Genomic DNA, 20,095 nt, shown 5'->3' with positions numbered 1-20,095 from the left:
GGTAGGACTTTGGGATTGTTGCTGAGTGAGTGGTTTGTTATGTTGCTGAGGTTGGTAGTCATGATTTGGTGATAGTGAACGTCATTTGTTTTTATTTTGTGATCCTAGTTTTGTAGTCAAAATTGCACGCTTGAAATTCAAAAAATTAACCACTATAATCATATAAGTGTTTTATAATTTAATCTAAGCCAGTGTATAGTTTTCGGTTGAAATAATATAGTATTTAGTAATTGGTTAGCCGCAGCAGCCTACAGTATCGACATTTGACATTGACAATTTAGTTCTAGCGAGCGCCATTCGTTAGTCGATTGTCAACAGTCAATGTGGTCAGACTCAAACTTTTTTGGATCAAGTCAAAACTTTTGTAGATTAATACGCTTTAATTCGTAAACTATGGCTAATTTGAAACAGATATCTTTAAATTGCAGTGGACACACGCGCCCTGTAGTGCATTTAAACTTTAGTGATGTTACCGAGTGCGGATATTTTCTAATTTCGGCGTGTAAAGGTACGTGATGTCAGAATAACCTCTTGTCTGCGTTGACCATTCGCCTTGGCCTGATTTTTTAACGAAATCTTATAAGTGCAACCGGGCCCGAGGCGTTTTGGCCGGCGCAGACGGAGGGCATTATCCCTTAATTAGTTAATTCTCGGATTCCTGCGCCATTCGGCTTTTGTAAGGATTCTCGGTTCGGCTTTCTGCATGTGGCATGATTCTCATGACGTCTACACAGGTCTTTGTTGAGATTCAGGTTCCGACCTTCTGTCGCCGACAAACAGGAAGGACCTTGGCACTACTGACATATTTGTGTTCCCTGAGCCGGTTTACCTTGCCCAGTAAATAAATACATATTAATAATAATAAGAGCATATTGCCTTGATTGTTCACATTGATGCCCAGCGACCGTTCCAATTAAACGTGACGCGGAAATATTATTTTCCATGGCAGCCCTTTGTATAATGTACTGCATGTACTTAGGAAATTGCACAATTTTATTTTGTGACTTTATATGGTATTGACCTTTCTCAAATTATCTTTTCCTCTTTGTCCCTTTCATGGTCAGTTATAAAAGCTTTTCTTGCTTTCAATGATTTTTCTTTTTAATGAACTTTCGTCTAAATGGTAACTTAAACCGCTAGTTTTAATACATTATAAATACTGCAGTTTGCAATGTTCGTCTAAACCGTGCAAATTCAACCACCGTTAGTTTAGTAACTAGTTAACATATAACAATTTGTTTGTCTAATGTTCGTCTATGTAATCTTCATCTTCGTAATGTTCGTCTAAACACCAACATGTGTAATTAATGTTAGTTTTTATTGTCGTAATTAGCAAGTGGAAATCGAAAGACATCTCTAAGAGCCGATAGAATATTTCTCTAAATCCCAGTAGCTAAGTGCATAATAATTAATGTATTTTCAAATAGTTAATATAACATGATAACAAAACTGAAATATGTTAATTGGGTATTGAAAATAATAAATTCTTGATTAAATTTTATTCAATTTGAATAACTTTAAAATATAATACAATCTGCATACAGGCAAAAGCAAAGTTCCCATTTATAGATGGTATTCGTGGCATTTAAAGCAAAGTTCCAGTTTATAGATGGTATTCGTGGCATTTAAAGCAAAGTTCCCATTTATAGATGGTATTCGTGGTATTTAAAGCAAAGTTCCCATTTATAGATGGTATTTGTGGCATTTAAAGCATAGTTTCCATTTATAGAGAAGATTTGAACTTCATATTCCTACATCTTATGACATATTCTCATTAATACACTGTCCCCTTTACGTGGCGGTGAACTACATAATCTGCAATAATATGTATTTCAGTTTTTAGTTGACTGACCAAAAACTGTGTGGGTTTAGCGTGATCAACCTTTTTAACAGGAGGGTTAATTTATCCATTTTCAATTGTTTCGCGGGCTGCTGGCAGCTTGACATGGTTAACTTTGGAGTCAATGGTATTATATTTTCTAAAACCTGATCATATTTTCTAAAACCTGATCATATTTACTAAAACCTGATCATATTAATTTTCTAAAACCGTATTTTAAAAATAATCATTGAACTCAAAATTTTATATCTCCAAGGCCAAAACTGATAAATTTTGTAGATTTTATTTGCAATTTTGGGCAGCTGATTTAAAATAGACGGACAAATTCAGATTTTGAAAATGTTAATTATTTTATCATAGCACCTGAAAATCGAAAATATTGTTACATATTAAATAAAAGATTTCAAAACTAACTTCTGTTACTTATGGATGGTTTTCAGAATCATAATTTTTAAGCCTACCCTTATAAAACAGCAAACAGCAAAACAGCAATCAATGCGCTCACGCAAAAGAAGGGAAATGCTGTTGATTTTTAATGATTGGAAAGTTAAACACAAATTTTGGTACTATGAAATATAAAATGGAAACCTTTAACATGTGTTAAAAAGGTGCTGCACTTCGAAGGTGAAAATTTTCGAACCACGAAATTCTGTCTGATGATTCAAAACTAAAGTCAGAAAATGTTGAATATTTTTTACTGTAATTTTATTTAGCCAATTGTGCCATATGAAAAAGTTCATTGGCCGTACCAAATGGGCTTGAGGACTACATGTTCGTCACAATTGCGTACAATGGCGTAGACCAGAGGTTTCCAAAGTGGTCTATATGGACCCCCAGGGGTCGATATCGGCATGCTGGGGGTCTATGTCAGCGAGAAAAAAATTTGGGGGTCCACGAGATTCAAATGGGGGTACATACGAGCGGACCCCCATTTACCTCAACTCAACATTTAGGAGTTCCGTAAATGACACAATAGACCTAATACAAATATAATAGACTGAGAAATTACTTATTTGATATTTGTATTTTTATATTTTGTAAAGTTGTTAATTGAGGTTTATAAATAGAGTCTACGTTCCTTTTCTAGTCAGAGTTAATATATTCAAGCAAAACATTGTACATTGGAAGCCGCGAATTTTCCTAGCTGGGGAGCTAAGTTGGGGAATTTGTTTTTGAAAAATGTCCAGGGTAATAATGACGTTCAACACTTAAATGCACTTCACACAGACTTCAAAACTAAGTTTGAGGACATTTTGACTATGGAAATGGAACGTTGAAGAATCGGATATCATGTGACAATACCTCATAAGGGTGCCCCTGTATACCGCCACCGGTTGTTGGGCAGGCAAGGGAAGGGAATATTTTTACCAAAAAAATAAATTATTATCACATGGGACGTTAATAGTTTTAGGAAAATTCAATATTCGGCAGGCAGGGGGTCTACGGAAAAAAAAATTTTGGCAAGTGGTCTACGGGGCAAAATAGTTTGGGAACCTCTGTGTAGACGATTGCGATTACTGCTAATAGAAACGGTCTCACATTGTATTTTGTCATAGATGTAAAAAATTATAAAATTACACATTTTGTAAAAATTGTTCTTATGACGCAACACGTATGAAAAGTTTTATTTCTATAGCTACAAGAGGTTTTTAATTATGTTAATTTTCCTAATTGATTTAATGAATAAAGTTTAGTTTTCCAAAATGCATAATATTAACTGCCAGGTAAACTAACATTCTCTAATACTTTCACTTTCGCTGGTGTTATCAATAGCCATTTAGTGAAAGTTTATTGTCTAAAGAAAACATGTCAGAAGGAACTTTTTCCAAGAAAATACATTATTTTTAAGAGACTTGTGTTTTAACTTTCTTAGTTTACAAAAAACATCTACTGTATAATTTGACAATCGACTTAAGCTGGCTGGCATTACATCTGCACCTAGTGCTGGGCCGAGTCACTCACATTGTTACTTGGCTGAGAGGTTGGGATGTGTTCCTAACAGTCGCTACGAGGCTTAGTAATGACTGCACTGAGCACTCTGCTGGAGTAATGCCGGCTTTAGAGTTTACAATTCTTTCCAATGCCTTCTCAATGCAATACTGAAAGTTTTACTTGTCCAGGAGTGGCGGACACATTAATCCATCTCCCCCACAATTGATGGTGCAAGATGACGGGTTGAGAGAGTCCTGTTGGAGAGGATCACCGTCGAAAGATCTCCCTCAACCAGTCTTTCTCGATTCGGACTGCCACGCATTGGCCGCCAAGACCTAGATAAACCTCACTCCATGAACCCGGGCCCATGCTGAATCACCAAACGTAACTTCCCACTTTGGGTGACCTATGGACGAGGTGTTGGTTATCCAATAAATGGTTCATGGGACGGCGGTATCCATTCCCGTCTCCCAAACGGAAATCAATTTGGCTTTATTCTTTGACGACGGCTAGATCTACTACCCATAAATCATACCCTAAAACCTCTTTGCATCGAACTACTTTCCTTAGTGTTCTATTTAGTGGAACTCATTCTGGAATTTCATCTCACTGTGTCCAGTGTTGGTCATGAACCTCTCATTTATTTTGCCATTCCTCCATGTTGTCAGACCATTGCGTCCTTCAATGCTTGATGTTTTCTTAGGTTCTCGATTAGATCAATGTGCCAGCAATTCAGTTGTTAGGTACATGATATCTTCCCTTTTATCCTTTCCATTTCCCTCTGTGGTTTGTAAACAAGTAATAAGACCCAACCTAGATATTCAAGCTTGTAAGTTACTAGACTAGTTTAAATAATGATTATTATTCTCGCCACTGACATAGACACTTAAGGAAGTCGCATTTTGATAACTCGTTCAGGGTACAGCACTGCAACATTGAACTTAATAAACAAGTATGTAATTGATGGATAAAATAAAGTGAGTGGACTTGTTGACCTCCTTCATGAACACATAGAAAGTAATTGCCCTGCAAATCAGTTATGTTCTTGAAACCAGCCACTATGATATTGTGCATTTATGTGCCCATTTAAAGCTGCACATTCTAGTGTTGACAACTTGCTGAATTTATCTACAATGTATGAATTCATCAACTTGGATGAAGCATGACCGTTTATGTATTGCATTTGAATTTCAATTGATTGAATGTTCTTTTTTAATTATGCGCTGTTATTCTGATCAATGGAGTTTAAATCAGTGTATGAACACATGGCCATTGTTTTCAAATGGAAAATTTCTAAAGACTTCTCTCTTTGATTATGTTGCTAAACAATTTTGTTATTTTTTAAGTCTAAATAAATAAATTGTAGTATGTAGTATTGACAACTCGTGACAATTACGTGACAATTCCGACTTCTGCTACCATTCTCATTTTCATCATATATCCTCCTCACACTCCTATCTTCGCTCATTCGCTCTACATGCCCAAACCATCTAAGCGTCCCTTTCTTAATCTTACTCATTACGCTTACATCAGCCTTGCACTCTTTGCGGATTTCCTCATTCGTCACACGATCAAACATGGTTTTACCACACATACGCCTCAGGGATCTCATTTCAACAGCATTTAATCTACTTTCATCCTTTCTTTGCCAGTTCCATGCCTCACTTCCATACATCAAGGTAGGTACCAGCACTCCGTTGTGGACTGCTAACTTCGCTTCTTTGGACAATTTTTTGTTAGCGCCAACGGCGTTCAGTCCTCCATTAACGGAATTACCCGCATTTACCCTTCTTTCAATATCTCTGTCAGCCTTCCCATCTCTCGTAAACATACTTCCTAAATACACAAACTCATCCACCTGGTCCAAGTATTCCTCATTCACAATTATATTGCACACTGTTTTCGTACTCTCTCTTTCAAACACCATTACTTTAGACTTACTTACATTCATCATTAACTCATTCTTCATGCATACTTTGTTCATCCTAGACACGAGAGACTGTAGATCATCTATACTATTAGCAATCAGCACCGCATCATCAGCATACAACAGGCAACATACTTTCAAATTATTCAAATTCGCGCCCAATCCCACCTCTTTCAATTCTTGCATACAATTATCCATGTATAGATTGAATAACCACGGTGACATTACGCAGCCTTGTTTAACATCTTTTGTGATATCAAACCACCCCGTAAAACCACCGTTTACCCTAACACATGCAACGCTTCCCTCATACAGAGACGCAATTGCCTGAGTCAGATTTGTATTCACTCCATACTTGGATAACACCTTCCATAACTTTTTCCTGTCGACTCGGTTGTATGCTTTTTGTAGATCTACAAAGGCACAGAAAAGTTTCTGGTTTTTTGCCAGAAACTTCTCAGTGAGCATACGCAATGAGAAGATCTGGTCCATGCACCCCCTTCCACTCATAAAAGCACCTTGCACATCCCATATTTTATCCTTTGTTTCCTTTCTTACTCTTTCAATCAAAATTCTACCATACAGCTTGCCAACTGAACTTAGCAGGCTAATAGCCCTATGATTCCCACATTCCATACGTGACCCTTTACCTTTGTATAATGGCATGATCACAGCCCTTCTCCAATCTAAAGGCGTGTAACCTTCCTTTAAACATTGGTTAAAAAAATTGCACAACCATGTGAGAATTATACGGCTACCTCCTTTAAAATATTCAGCAGCAATATTGTCAAACCCGATAGCCTTACCATTCTTCATAGATTTAATCGAACTTTCTATCTCATCCATGCTAATTTCGGTAACATTCACTCCATCGTCATTCATATCTGATTCGCCGCTGGAATCACTGTCACTCACTTCGCTTTCGAAGACTTCCTCGAAATAATTCATCCATCTCTCTTTTATTTTTTCCTCATTCGTCAACATTTTTCCATCTTTTGATTTTATCACTTTCATGCTTCCGTTTTCTGGGCCACTCCGGGACCTTTTGACTCTCTTCTTGTGCGGGTTAAGGGTAGATTCCGAGAAACGACGATTCTGTGGCCTAAGCAATGTCATATGGCCCACACACATGGCCCACATTCTATAACGGCACTGTATGCGTCGGACAGCGGGGTTTGCAGTATTGGTGCGGGTGGATGAGGGGCAAGGGGCAAGTAAGTCTCGTATTATAGACACTGGAATTCACACATCTTAGGATTAACAATATTATTTGTCACCTATTTTAAAGTCGTTATACGTCCACACTGGTCACAGTAAAATTAGTTTTTAGTACACTTAAGCAACTTGAATACAGTAAGGAACATTTATTGACACTTTTAAGGGAGGAATATATGAAATATCCCTTGTAATTGTCGAAGAAAGACGAGACCGACCAAAACGCATCAGGCTGCTCCGAGAGCCTGACGAATTTTATCTTCAATAAGTACCACACTGTATTAATCTATAAAAACTTGCTATTTTATTGTATAGCTCTTTTTAGTAAAAACATCACTACATAGCTCATGGTCAGAACCGGTTCCTTGGTAACTTACAACTTAAGATGACATCTGTGCACCAGTTATCGATGTATGAAAATTTGCTCCAGTCGTAATTCCCGTCAGGTCATTATTTGAGCTATCTTCTAGTACAAGTCTCCCGCGCAGGCACATTTGTGCATATTTCGCTGTGAAACTTTGTTTTACCATACTACGGGGCCAGCCGAGGGCAGTATCGAGACAGCTCGTCCCGCCGAAACGGTGACACGAACAAGACAGATTACGCTCATAACAACGGCAAATCACGTATCAGCAGTGCAGATACATAACTCATGCATGCTCGAAGTGCCTTGAAAGTAAGTGAATTTTGCATCTCATTGATCATGAGTAAATCCAATATGTCTGTAATGGATTGCTAATTTACAGAGTTAGCGCTACAACATTCACACACTCGTGCGCGGTGAATTTAAACGGTTTTGTGAGATTTTCAGTGATGAATTGCTTGTCCTTTACTCTGGAGATGATTTTGCGAATGCTGATTAATCAATATTATTTATTTAATTATTTTTACAAATGTAACTTAGCCGTGCGAAAGAATTGCAGTACGTGCCCCCATTAATTAACTTGCCATACATATATTACATACTAAATAAATTTTTTAAGTGAAATGTACTGCTGGCAATTTCAACCACGAGCCACCTCTGATTTTAGTTGGTTACAGTTATTTGACACCAGATTTTGCTATTGAGTATTTATTACAAGTAATTTGTCACACTTAAAACTGAGCTGGGACAACAAAGCCAAGTTTATTTGAAGATTGTTAATCTCACTGAATAATTATGATAGATCGTGAAACTTTCAAACATTCTTTGATATAATCCAAAAGAGAACATAAAAGTTTTAGAAAAAAAACTATGAATCCTACAAAACATGTCTATGCAGCTACCAGTGGCGGCTCATGATTCAATCATTGGGAGTTCAACATTAAGGGGTTTAACAAAAATAAAGAATATCGGCTTTTTGTGGGCAGCATTTCTTCTTCATGGAATATATGGAGTCACATTATTTTAAAAGATTGCAGATCTTCTAAACGATGACCGTTTCAAATAGAATTAGCACAATTATTTGTGCATGAAGTTAAAAAAAATATTAATTAGTGCCTACCTCACTAGGAACTTCAAAGAATCCGTCCATTTACTAATAAATTTATGGCTTAGGAATATGTGTAATGAGTTGCATTGAAGAAAGTAATTTTAAATGTGAAAAATAACAGTTTACTTAAAAATCGATGCATTTTAGAAGATTCGTAGATGCTATCAAAAAAAAATATATGCTGAAACGGTTAAATAATACCTGTAATCATTTACTTGATAATGATAACGCAAAATATATATTAATGCGCACCAAACGGAAAAACACTCACTCGATTCAGATATTATGTCACCCAAATGATTTGGGTAATATTCGTAATGTTTAGTTTGAGCGCGGCGCGCCGGCCCTGCTATTTTTGGCTCTGATCGAGCGAGATGCGTACCGGCACATAACCGGCACCGTTCGAAACCGAATTTGTTATGTATGAAAAATCCCTATCCTTTGGTTCAAGTTATTCTCCATTTTCATTTCTGCCTCCATTCCGCTGTTATAAATTACGTTTATTCCAAAAATATAAAAAAATTTGCACAAAATATCTATCATTGTGAAATGTAATTTCGCTCACTGAATCTGAAAAAATTTCCCGCTTTACGGAGTGGATTGATAAAAAAACACACACAGACATTGTGTTAACAAAGTTTATAATCTGATACAGTAAGATTGATAGCAGTAAGGATAATACACATATAATTAAAATAAGATCAAAGTATGTTTTAAGCAGTTAAAAGTGGCAATGTTTCTGACAGGTTAATTGTTGCAACCTCAACTTGTCTCAGGGAACTATCCACAGGTGATTAATGACCATTTCTGAATGGTGCCCTTATACGGCGAACAAAGCAATGCCGTAAGCAAATTACTTTAACGCTTTGTGTCTTAAAGGTACGCAGTAAAACCTTTTGTACCTTGGAATGGTTTACTATTCAATGTGTGTGCTGATTGTATGTGGCTGCTAGCATAATAAGATATGAATATGCATTCTGTTTTCTGAATGAATTAGTTACGCATAGAAATTGTAAAAATGAATAGAAAACCATTATTGGCAAGCTCTATGGTATCGACCTCCGTGGTAGAGTGGTAAGAACTTTGGCTTATGGCCCAGAGGTTTTGTGTCCAAAACCTTCTCTGGTACTAATAATTTTGCTCGTTTTACTACATACAACATAATTTTAATTATTTTTTTAAAATGAAATATTGAGGTAATTGTTCGGCCTTCCAGGTCGTAAGATAATCTGATAATCCCGATCAACGTAATTGAAAGTTGCTTTACGGATCTCTCTGAAAATTTTTTAAATGTATTATCATTGTTGTGACAATTTATGAATTCATAGAACTTAACATAAAAACAAAACCGGAACCGAATGCAAAGGACTTAATAGAACTGCGCACAATAAGGAAATTAAGTGAAAAATATTATGGGTTAAAAAAGGTGTATTCATATAGATCAACAAACGCTGTTTTTGAATACATTTATAAATCGTCATTTAAAAACGATTGAAACCGTAAGAGACATAAACGCCCCGTGATTAGTCAGTGGGTTCTGACAGATCTTGCATCGCTATCTCAGGGGTCGGTCAGCCGCGTGCATTAGAATACGGGCAATTTTGTACAATGTTGCGATTTTGATCATTTTGACGGGCTTCGGAAAATGTAAACCTTGATAATTATTAACTACGAAATTAACATTTGTAAAGAGAAATACTGGTATTAGCTATTAACTAACTAATTAGTTGGTGAACTTTAATTTTTCTGAACTTCCTTATTTACAGTTCCACATATTGTCTGGAGACCTTAAAGCTATTGCTTCTTGGCTATCGACTATAGCCGATTTATTTATCATCGAAGGCATTTAGCCACTGAAGCGATAGTTATTGAGGTTAATGATTGTTGTTGTATTGTTGTTCAGATGGAAACCCGATTAGTTATTGAGGTTAATGATTGTTGTTGTATTGTTGTTCAGATGGAAACCCGATGCTGCGTCAGGGAGAGACGGGGGACTGGATCGGTACTTTCGAGGGGCACAAGGGGGCGGTGTGGGGGGTGGCCCTCAACACGGCGGCTACACAGGCCGCCACGGGGGCTGCAGACTTCACAGGTAAAGCACAAACATACTCCTGTCCTTCACTTCCATGAGAATGAACAATGAACATTGAAGAAAAAGATCATATAATCTACAAACCTATTTTATCATGTTCTGTTTTATAAGGTTATCACCTTTAATCCGCCGTACACTGGCTGAAATTATTTTCGTAATAATTCTTGATTTTTACAAAAATTATATTTTTCTAAATTGTACCGTCGTACCAGATAGTGTGTTTATATATTTAATTTTTTTTTTATATATCTATCCTGGTGACTGGATAACTTCTCGAAATGACAATTCAACAGAAACTAAAAAACATAACTATTTAACCTAGTTTTTTTTTCATTACTTTTCATAACTTTATAACACTTTTTATAGGTGTGTTGAATTGTCATTTTGAGGAGTTATCATGGAACCATCTATCCTATATAGTTTCCCCACAAAGAGCTACTTATATTCAGAGAAATGTTTTTCTCTCTAATGTTTTAAACATATTATTTACCTATTGAAGAAATATGTAAATATTTGAGTTTTATTATATTTTCTAGCTACAGAAATAATCACTGAAATTGTTTTATTTTTGCTTGCATGGTTTGTGCTGTAAATATATATAGGTTTGATTAAAAAAGTCTCTCATAATGGTACCCATATGTATTATTGTTGTTTATGATTAAATTAACTTTCTTATTGTAGTATGTATGTTGCATTGTTAATTGCCTCTTTTGCGTCAGTATTATATATTTACATTACCATTGATTTACAATACAATGTGTAATAATTGTACTTTTTATTAACCTGTGAATAGACAATAGTTTAAAAAATATCATGAAAAAATCAGTAATAATAAAATATTAAATTATTGTTCAAACATACAATTCAAAGACAAAGTCTCTATTCATAAATGGATTGAGATAATAATATTTTCTTATGGTTTGTGATATGTAAACTCCAGATATCCACAATTTAGCCATAATTTTTTCAACATTTCAATAATCTTGACACATATTCCAAAATGTAATGCAAGTTATCAGAGCTATCAATAATATTATGCCTTCAATATTTTATACAATAAAAACAATAAAACAAGGTTCAAATCCTTCTATGCAATAACTTTGTTATGAATTTTAAATACATTTAAATAATGGTTATACTTCTTCTGCGGAATCTATAGGAATACCCACTAAAAATATACACATATTTACAAAGTGAAGATATTTCTTTTGATCTCTTTCAATAATTTGTGAATTAATATTGTAACTTTTAGATCATTTTAGTGCAAATGTGATGTACTGATGTCAGCTTTATATAGAGTATATGAATTGTTATAATGTCTTTTATTTAATTATAGTCTTGTTATAACCGCATCACTTGCATTGATTGTAGCAAAACTATGGGACGCAGTAGCGGGAGATGTAATCCAGACCTTCGACCACGTGCACATAGTCAAGAGCGTCAACTTCAGCGCAGACGACAAGCTGCTGGTCACCGCCAGCAACGAGAAGCTCATCCGGATATTTGATCTCAATCAACCTGACGAAGGTAATCACAACACACTATAGTTTTTTTTTAAAATTAATGCCAATTATATTTCCTAGCTGCCTATAGTTAAAATTTATTATTGTTTGCTTATTGATTATGTCCATTTGCAGCAATTCAGAAGTTTTCTGGGCACACCAGCGGCATCCGACACGCTATGTTCTTCAGGAACGACACAGCGCTGGTCTCCGCAGGGGAGGATAACACTGTCCGGGTGTGGGACAGGAACTCCGGAGAGGTAAGGAAATGACCAGCTTCTTTTCTCTGAATGATCAGTGTTGATGATTATTTGCCAAATTGTATTTATGATATTATAAACTTATTTAGAACTTAAGTCAAGTTATCTTGTTCCCTAGACTGCCATCAACTGCAGCTGCATAGTTGGACCAATTACATAAATAGGTGCAGTGAAATTTCAGCTTTTCAAATGGGGAAATGGGAAAGAGGAAGGTTGTGAAGTATTTCCAAAAGCTGTTTCGGCTTCAGGGTGATACCGAGAGTATCTACCTCTCTGTGTACTTCTGTTCTTCTAAATTAGAATTGTTTACCTGTGTTTTCCAGGAGGTGAATAAGATAGAGTTCCCCTCGACGCCCAACAGCCTAGAGGTGTCGCGCGACGGCACTACGCTGACGGTGGCGCACGGCAGCAAGGTCACCTTCCTAGACTCGGAGACGTTGGAGAAGTTGGCGGAGGTGACGGTGCCCACCAAGTGCTACTCCGCATCTCTACATCCTGACAAGAGTGTGTTTGTTTGCGGAGGGGAGGACCTGAAGGTCTACAAGTTTGACTATTCCAGTGGGGAAGAAATAGGTAAAATAAATACACTTCAAATCTTCGCAACTGAATTTGAAGCATATTTCCAATATTTTCTTATACGGGTTGTTTCCGAGAATTTGAACAATTCATCAAATTTCCAAGTTAATTTTCAAGTTCTTGAAAGATTTTTTTCAGGCTGTTATTATTTCAGTTCTGTCAAGCTACTAGCCTATAATGATATAACACCAGAACTTGAATAGGACTTTCACAGAACCCGAATATTAACGTTGAAATTTGATGAATTGTTCAAATTCTCTGAAACAACCCGTCCTAAGTAATTTTATGTGCCATACAACCTTAATTAAATGCTGTTAATGATACAGGCTGCAGGCTGGAGAGTCTCTTGTGTTGTGTCTTTTATAAAAGAACCTTTGCTCAAAATTATTTTATGTTTAAAATATCTCATTTTTGATGGAATTTTGTCGACTTGAAGTTTAGCCATTTTAAGGTGGGTATTATGGTACTTAAGATAAGATTATCATGATAAATTTTTGGGTTACTATACCATGTTGTACTTCCTCCTTTTTGGACAGCATTACATTGTCTGAACCATTGGCTAAAGAAGAAGGAAGTGCAACACGGCATAGTAACCCAAAAATTAAGCATGATAATACTTTTAGCCCTGAAAATCTAATATGTAGTGGTTTTTGAAATTACATCTAGCATAAAATTTATGATAATGTGAGGACATTGATAACCAAAAAACATTAACTTTCTTCCATGTAAAGAAGTAATTCATTAATCATAACTGAATATTATGTACATGTTTCTCAGAATAAGAATATTGTTGGACACAACATTATTTTGGATAAATTCTTATTTATATAGCCAAGTTTTCAATTTAAAATCGAGGTGAAGTATTTTTAAGACAGGTTAAGCAAATATTATAAGATCCCTTCCAAAACAAGTTGTTTTTAGTATAAGTTGCACGAAATTGCAGTTTTAGAGTTCGTTGATATTTAAAGTGGGCTGTCACTGCGGTAATGGAGACTGATATGGAACCAGTTACTTTTTGAAAAATTCCAAAAGGAACCGGTTCCAAAAATAATCTGTTCCTCAGAAAAATACTATTGACAGTACCAGTGATAGCAGTCACTGGGACAAAGTAATCGAAACAAAAACATAGACTATTTCTAGTCATTTCAATAATATCATAAATTTCACTATTAATGTCTGTTCCAGAATCCAACAAGGGCCACTTCGGCCCCATCCACTGCGTGCGCTTCAGTCCAGATGGCGAGCTGTACGCCAGTGGGTCGGAGGACGGCACGGTGCGCATGTGGCAGACGCGCGTGGGGCGCTCGTACGGGCTGTGGCGGCGCTCCGAGGGACCCGTGGCGGTACCGGCCGGCGGCGGCGGGGATGCCGCCCACGAGCCACTCACCAACGGGCAGGTTAACGGCAAGGCATCGCCCACTGAAATACTCGCCTGAGGTATGAATCTAATTCATTCTTATTAGTGTTATTTTACTTTTATTGACACATTCCCTTCAAATGAACTTCCATGATGACGTAGTAAGTGCCAAGTAAGCTTGGGTCTGGAACAAGCGGACAAAACCCAGTATTAATATATCTTGGAAATGATGCTTGAAATTTCCTTTACTGAACAGATCTGAATAGCAAGTATTATGTATAGGGTAGAGTGTAGGAGTTATCAAATTACTTTTGTACACAATCATGATTTATTATAATACGCAATCTCGATAATGATCAATATTGCGATGGCTAACGTCTATTATACTGCAGATCTGAGATGAAAGAGAGAGAGTGAGCAGACTAGCTAACTGGACGAGCAGATTCCAAAAAACTCCCTTTCTCTCTTTAAAATTTAAAACCCCTAGATCTGCGGACAACTCCCCTACGAGACAATGCTCGACAACTACTAATCTCAAAATAGACATGTTGTATCTTGTATCGAAGAAAGCTGTAAGCGGAACATTGGTTGAAAAATAGTAGATATTAAATTGGAGACTTAAAATCAACAACAATAACAACATTGTTGTTTGTCCAGTAGCATGTTAACCGACAACCGTTTGACATGCTATGGAACAAACCGTTCCTTCTTATGTGGTAGTAAAAGTCAGAATGCCATCCGTGGTAGGGTTATATTTGCAAGGCAATGTACCTACCCACAGTTTCAACTGTTCACTCAGAATCTGAAAACGAATTGCTATGAACATAGGTACCGTACAGTTGCTCTGCAAGTTACGCACGCTTAGTAGATATCTATTACCTACGCACGGTTTCAACTGTTCATTCGGAATCTTAAACGAACTGCTATGAACAAAGGTACGTACAGTTGCTCTGCAAGTTACGCACCCTTAGTAGGTACCTATTGTATGAGATCTTTGTGAGATGTTATAACTGTGTAGGTTGTTGGGCGCTCGGGAGCACTTATTAACTACTACTGCCGCACTGCTCCCAGCCTTTTCACTAGACAAGTTAAGAAGAATTCAGGCAACCCACACAATCTTTGCCTGAAATGTATATTAATTGTTCTGTTATTGATTGCAGATTCCATTTGGACGAAACCTTTGATGTGGCTCCTGAACTGGGACTTGAGATTGAAAAGTGTCTGTGAAAAGAAAAGCAAAGACTAATATTTATTGTTGAAACATGAACTACTACAGAGTGTATATTGTGAAAAGAAAAAAGAAAAAACTCTAAAAAATATGTTAAAATCGTTTCGTCTTTGATTCAAAAAAGTTTGAAAAAAAAACATATATTTATCAAGTGATTTCTTAAATTTGATAGTGTAGTGTTTTGGTATATTGACAATTATTATCGTTTAAATTGTATGTGTTTTAATTTAAAACGTTATGAATTCCTATGAAACTGATAACCTGTGGCAAATAAGTTAATGATGTTTGCATAATGATTATTTACTTTTCTTTAGGGCAACATTGCCCATAAAATGTAGCTTAGAAAGTCTTACAGAAGACAAAAGCTAAAAAATTTGGTATTATTTTTACATGTAAATTTAAATCAAATTATGATCAAATCATTACTAACTATAACTAAGCATCTGAATCCGTTCCCTTATTTCATTTCATAAATTATTGTATGTTTCATTTTAATTTATTGACCTCGATATTATTTCTACGCTGTTGTTTCAATATTCAAAATTAATTTGACTGATTGAATTTCTACAATGTAGAAACATATTTATTTGAATGCTTTCAAAATACATGACAGTGAAACACAATATTAAATTTATAATGAGTTTGCAAATCTGACTTGGATCAATTGAGTTCAACCCTCAAAGAAACCTTGCATTTTTAACAATTTCTCTTCAATGTTTTTATGTGAATGAAATTATGAAATATCTAGCGTAAACTTGAATTCGTTTTTTTTCCAAATTTACTTCCCATTAATTTATTAATTTTAACATACAGGTTTATGTCAACCTTGGAAGTGCCTAAATTAATTTACAAAAGCTTCGGGTGCGGCGATGTAAAACTGAGTTACTTTTAATTTTGTCGATTATATCCTAATTTATATGAGAATAGGAACAGTTTGTCCCACATTGACAGATTATTGGCAATCGACTTAAGTTGACGAGCATTTAAGAAAAGATTATTTTTGTGTAGGCCAAGAAAAGAACCTTTTTATTTGAATGAATACATTCACAGATGTACAGCACGTATCACGCAACACACAGGGAGCCCCTTACTGCGCTAGTAAAAACTGGTCTAACACGGCGAGGGACTTTTGTGTTGCAAATGTTTATTGTATTCCATCATTTATTTATTTTTAACAAGTAAGGCTGAGATCTGTGAATGTTTACTGTATCTAAATAATAATGAATGAAAAACAAAACGTGAAAAAAAATAGAAAAAATACTTAACGTGTACTAATAATAAGTAGGAAAAAGCTGATATACTTATTTATGTAATCTGCACCCATATAATTCCTCTCCAATATGATTACACGGTGTATTCTTTATACGTACCAAAGTAGTTGTTGTATATATTTTTAATATAACAATCATTTTGTTATATGGCGGTAGTTACAAGTTACAAGTGGGCTGATGTATAGATGGCAACTTGGCATAATATTGATCCCTTTAAGGCCGCAAGGAGATTAACTCATTTGACTTTATAAAGAGATCATGTATTAACTTGTGGCCTACGTTCTGACGTCAAATATCCAAACTTCTCATGTAAGAATGGTAATACATATAGCATAAATGTTTGTGCATTCTATGTGTTGTTTTTGTATATAAAAGGCTAATATTACTTTGCAATATGTTTGAGACCGTACATTGGCATATACGTGATATATTTATAAATTAATGATATTTTGTAATTTATTAGATTTGAATATTTGCCTTAACAGTATAATAGCGTTTGTTGTAGGTTGAGGTGATTTATTTCTTTCCGAATTTCTAAAACGCTTGCAAAAATTTACTTGCTGGAAATTTGATGATACATGTTCAAATGATGAAACGTTGTCACTGAAACTTGAGGGTATTTTTAAATGTGTATCTCATAATGTAATAATGTTATGTTCAATAAGGTAACGTAGGTTGGTTTGATTTGAAGATTAATTAAAGAAGATAATGTACCTTGTTGGGATGCTGCGGATCAATGTTCACTGCGTCTCTAAGTTGTTCGTCGTGCACATAGTCAGATATCCTTATATCACAGGCAGTTGTTTATTTGTTATTAGGAAATTTTTCCCGAGATCGAGAGGCAATGAAATATTCCCGCCCAATTTGTACAAGGTACTGTAACTGTGTGAATGAACCATAAATTATTTTAAATATTGCTGTTTGATTACTGTTTGCTCAAATGTACGAAAGCTGTGGTGTTTATTATACTGTCTGCTGCGCCCGCCCGACTCCTGGAGGCGAGACCCCTGGCTTCTCTAGTAGTGTTGTCCCCTCCCCGTGTCTTGTGCCGCTCAGGGCTCCCCCCTCCAGCGAGTTGCCCCCGAGTGCGTAGACTTTAATTATTATTATTATTTATAATTTATGAAATGACAATTATTTTTACCTGTAAATTGTACACAATAGATGAGCTGAAAGGATACAAAAAGTTTATGATTGTTACAATGATTATTGACTCCAGCTTCTTATGCGTTACAAATAATAATGGAAGACTTCATATTGAAAATAAAGCTTTCATCAAAATAAAGACCATTTTCTATATGCATGATGTTTTATTATTGACTTGTTCAACATTCTAAACTTATTTTTAACCTCTGGAATACCGATCATGAACTGGTGACATTGGAATTTCGCACTAGCTGAAATTTTTTGATATGCGATTTAATCTAGCACTCAAGAAAATGAACAAAACAAAAAAGTTAAAAGTTTTGTAATTCTAGAAGCGGCATTTTGCTGCCGTGACTAGTTGGTGCATGTAGACGCGCTTTGTTCATTTCATTCGCCTAATTGATATTTTATACTGAATAAAAAAATTTATCTATCGATGAATCTGTCATAAAATTCAAAGGTAAAATTGCATTTATTATGTATCACCCTAATAAACCCACAAGACGGGTTATACGAATTTATGTTCTGGCAGATGCAGAGACAGGATATATTTTCTCTATTCTGCCGCATTATGGCAATATTACATCAGCTGATCTACCATTACCAGAAATACCTGTAACCTGCAGAGTACCCATTCAATATAAAAAAACTGCTACAAAAAAACTTATTTGCAGAAGGATATTACATATTTAGAAATTAGTATTATATGTACTAGCATATCACTTGCTGTAGAATTGATAAAATTGAAATGCCATCTCACTGGCACTGAAAAGACAAACAATAAAAAATTTCCACCTGGGATAAAAAACCTAAATTTATTCGGAACAAGAAAATGATTGCATTAAAAAAGGATAACATTTTAATACATACTCACTTGGAAGGATAAAAGGGTGGTTACTTATTTAATCTCATGTGATACAGTAGGGCTTAGGACAGTTCAGATGTTATTTTCATTGTTACATTCCTGCGTGGAATGTAACAATGCAATGTAGAAAAGCCACTGGTTGAAATAAACTACACAAACAATATGGGTGGAGTTGATCGGGTCGAACACTATGCGTCGACTTATGTTTTATGCGTAAGTCCCAAAAATAGTGGAGGAAACTTTTTTTTTTTGGTATGGAGGTGTGTCATAAACTCTTACATAGTTTATAACTCGTCCAAAACTCATCCAAACTCATCCAAAACTCGTCCAAAACTCATCAACTCTTACATAGTTTATAACTCGTCCAAACTCGAACTCTCACATAGTTTATAACTCATCCAGAACTCATCCAAACTCATCCAAAACTCGTCCAAAACTCATCAACTCTTACATAGTTTATAACTCGTCCAAAACTCGAACTCTCACATAGTTTATAACTCATCCAAAACTCGTCCAAAACTCATCAACTCTTACATAGTTTATAACTCGTCCAAAACTCGAACTCTCACATAGTTTATAACTCATCCAGAACTCATCCAAACTCATCCAAAACTCGTCCAAAACTCATCAACTCTTACATAGTTTATAAAGTTTCCGAGGAAAAAAAAACAATGAAAAACTGATGATTGAAATTTGTAAAATTATTGGTCAATCAATTAGTAGGAGATTATCAAGGAGGTACTTGATTTGGACAAAGCTCTGCTACTCTCCCTACAGAAGACTGACTTATAAATAAATTACACATTCTAGGTATGTTCTGGAACTAAGAAGGACTGTGCAGTATGTTCCAATAAAAAAAATTCAGGGTAGAAGAAAAGAAACACAATTCTATTGCGAATCCTGCGAAAGTAAACCTGGAATTCACATTGGAGATTGTAAAATATCATACAATGAAAAACTTCAAATAACCATTTTTTTGTCCATTTTGTATCTTACATATCTATTTTACTAAAATAAAAAAAAATAATAAAATTAATTTTTGTATTTCAATTGAAATGATTATTTATTTTTCTTTAAAAATGCTTTGATTTGGTGGTATGGATATACCAAAAATCTTTTGATTGCAAAGGGTTATGCTTATATGCCTTTAGAAAGTGTATTATACCTTGTTCTATCGGTATTACAATGGAAGATGCTCTGAGGAACTAGCGTCATTGATCCCTTCGGCACCGGTGCGTAGTCGGGATACACGCCAAACGCGCGCCCAACATTTGTACACAGTTGACACTTGTCACATGAGAACGGGTCGCTTCTATGATTCGTTCTTAAGTTTAACAGCTCGGCTGTGGAACGAACTGCCGGCCTCTGTGTTTCCTCCCTCCTACAACATGGGACTCTTCAAGACCCATGTT

General features: G+C 35.6%; 1 protein-coding gene across 2 annotated transcripts; it reads left to right on the top strand.

Moving 5' to 3' along the window:
* The first annotated feature begins 63 nt into the window (after positions 1-63).
* wmd (serine-threonine kinase receptor-associated protein wmd) lies at positions 64-17,971 on the top strand. 2 transcript variants are annotated; one of them, XM_089638380.1, is made up of 7 exons: positions 64-508; positions 10,344-10,478; positions 11,850-12,005; positions 12,116-12,240; positions 12,564-12,813; positions 14,002-14,253; positions 15,334-17,971. In XM_089638380.1, the coding sequence occupies exons 1-6, from the start codon at positions 394-396 to the stop codon at positions 14,250-14,252; spliced, it is 1,032 nt and encodes a 343-aa protein (XP_089494506.1). In that variant the 5' UTR covers positions 64-393; the 3' UTR covers position 14,253; positions 15,334-17,971. The 2 variants fall into 2 exon arrangements, with proteins under 2 accessions (XP_089494506.1, XP_089494507.1); XM_089638381.1 differs by lacking the exon at positions 64-508 and adding an exon at positions 8,951-10,259 and having other exon boundaries at positions 10,314-10,478.
* Positions 17,972-20,095: the final 2,124 nt, after the last annotated feature.

The sequence above is a fragment of the Hesperophylax consimilis genome, chromosome 12, assembly GCF_061612785.1.
Source record: "Hesperophylax consimilis isolate HC1 chromosome 12, BYU_Hcon_1.0, whole genome shotgun sequence".
NCBI lineage: Eukaryota > Metazoa > Arthropoda > Insecta > Trichoptera > Limnephilidae > Hesperophylax > Hesperophylax consimilis.
This window is presented reverse-complemented; position numbering and strand designations above follow the sequence as displayed.

Bases quoted from the DNA above. Each gene is read 5' to 3' on its own strand.
- wmd (XM_089638380.1), top strand. From the start codon at position 394: ATGGCTAATTTGAAACAGATATCTTTAAATTGCAGTGGACACACGCGC. The intron at 509-10,343 runs GTACGTGATGTC...ATTGTTGTTCAG, and splicing joins TCTAATTTCGGCGTGTAAAG to ATGGAAACCCGATGCTGCGT. The intron at 10,479-11,849 runs GTAAAGCACAAA...CATTGATTGTAG, and splicing joins GGGGGCTGCAGACTTCACAG to CAAAACTATGGGACGCAGTA.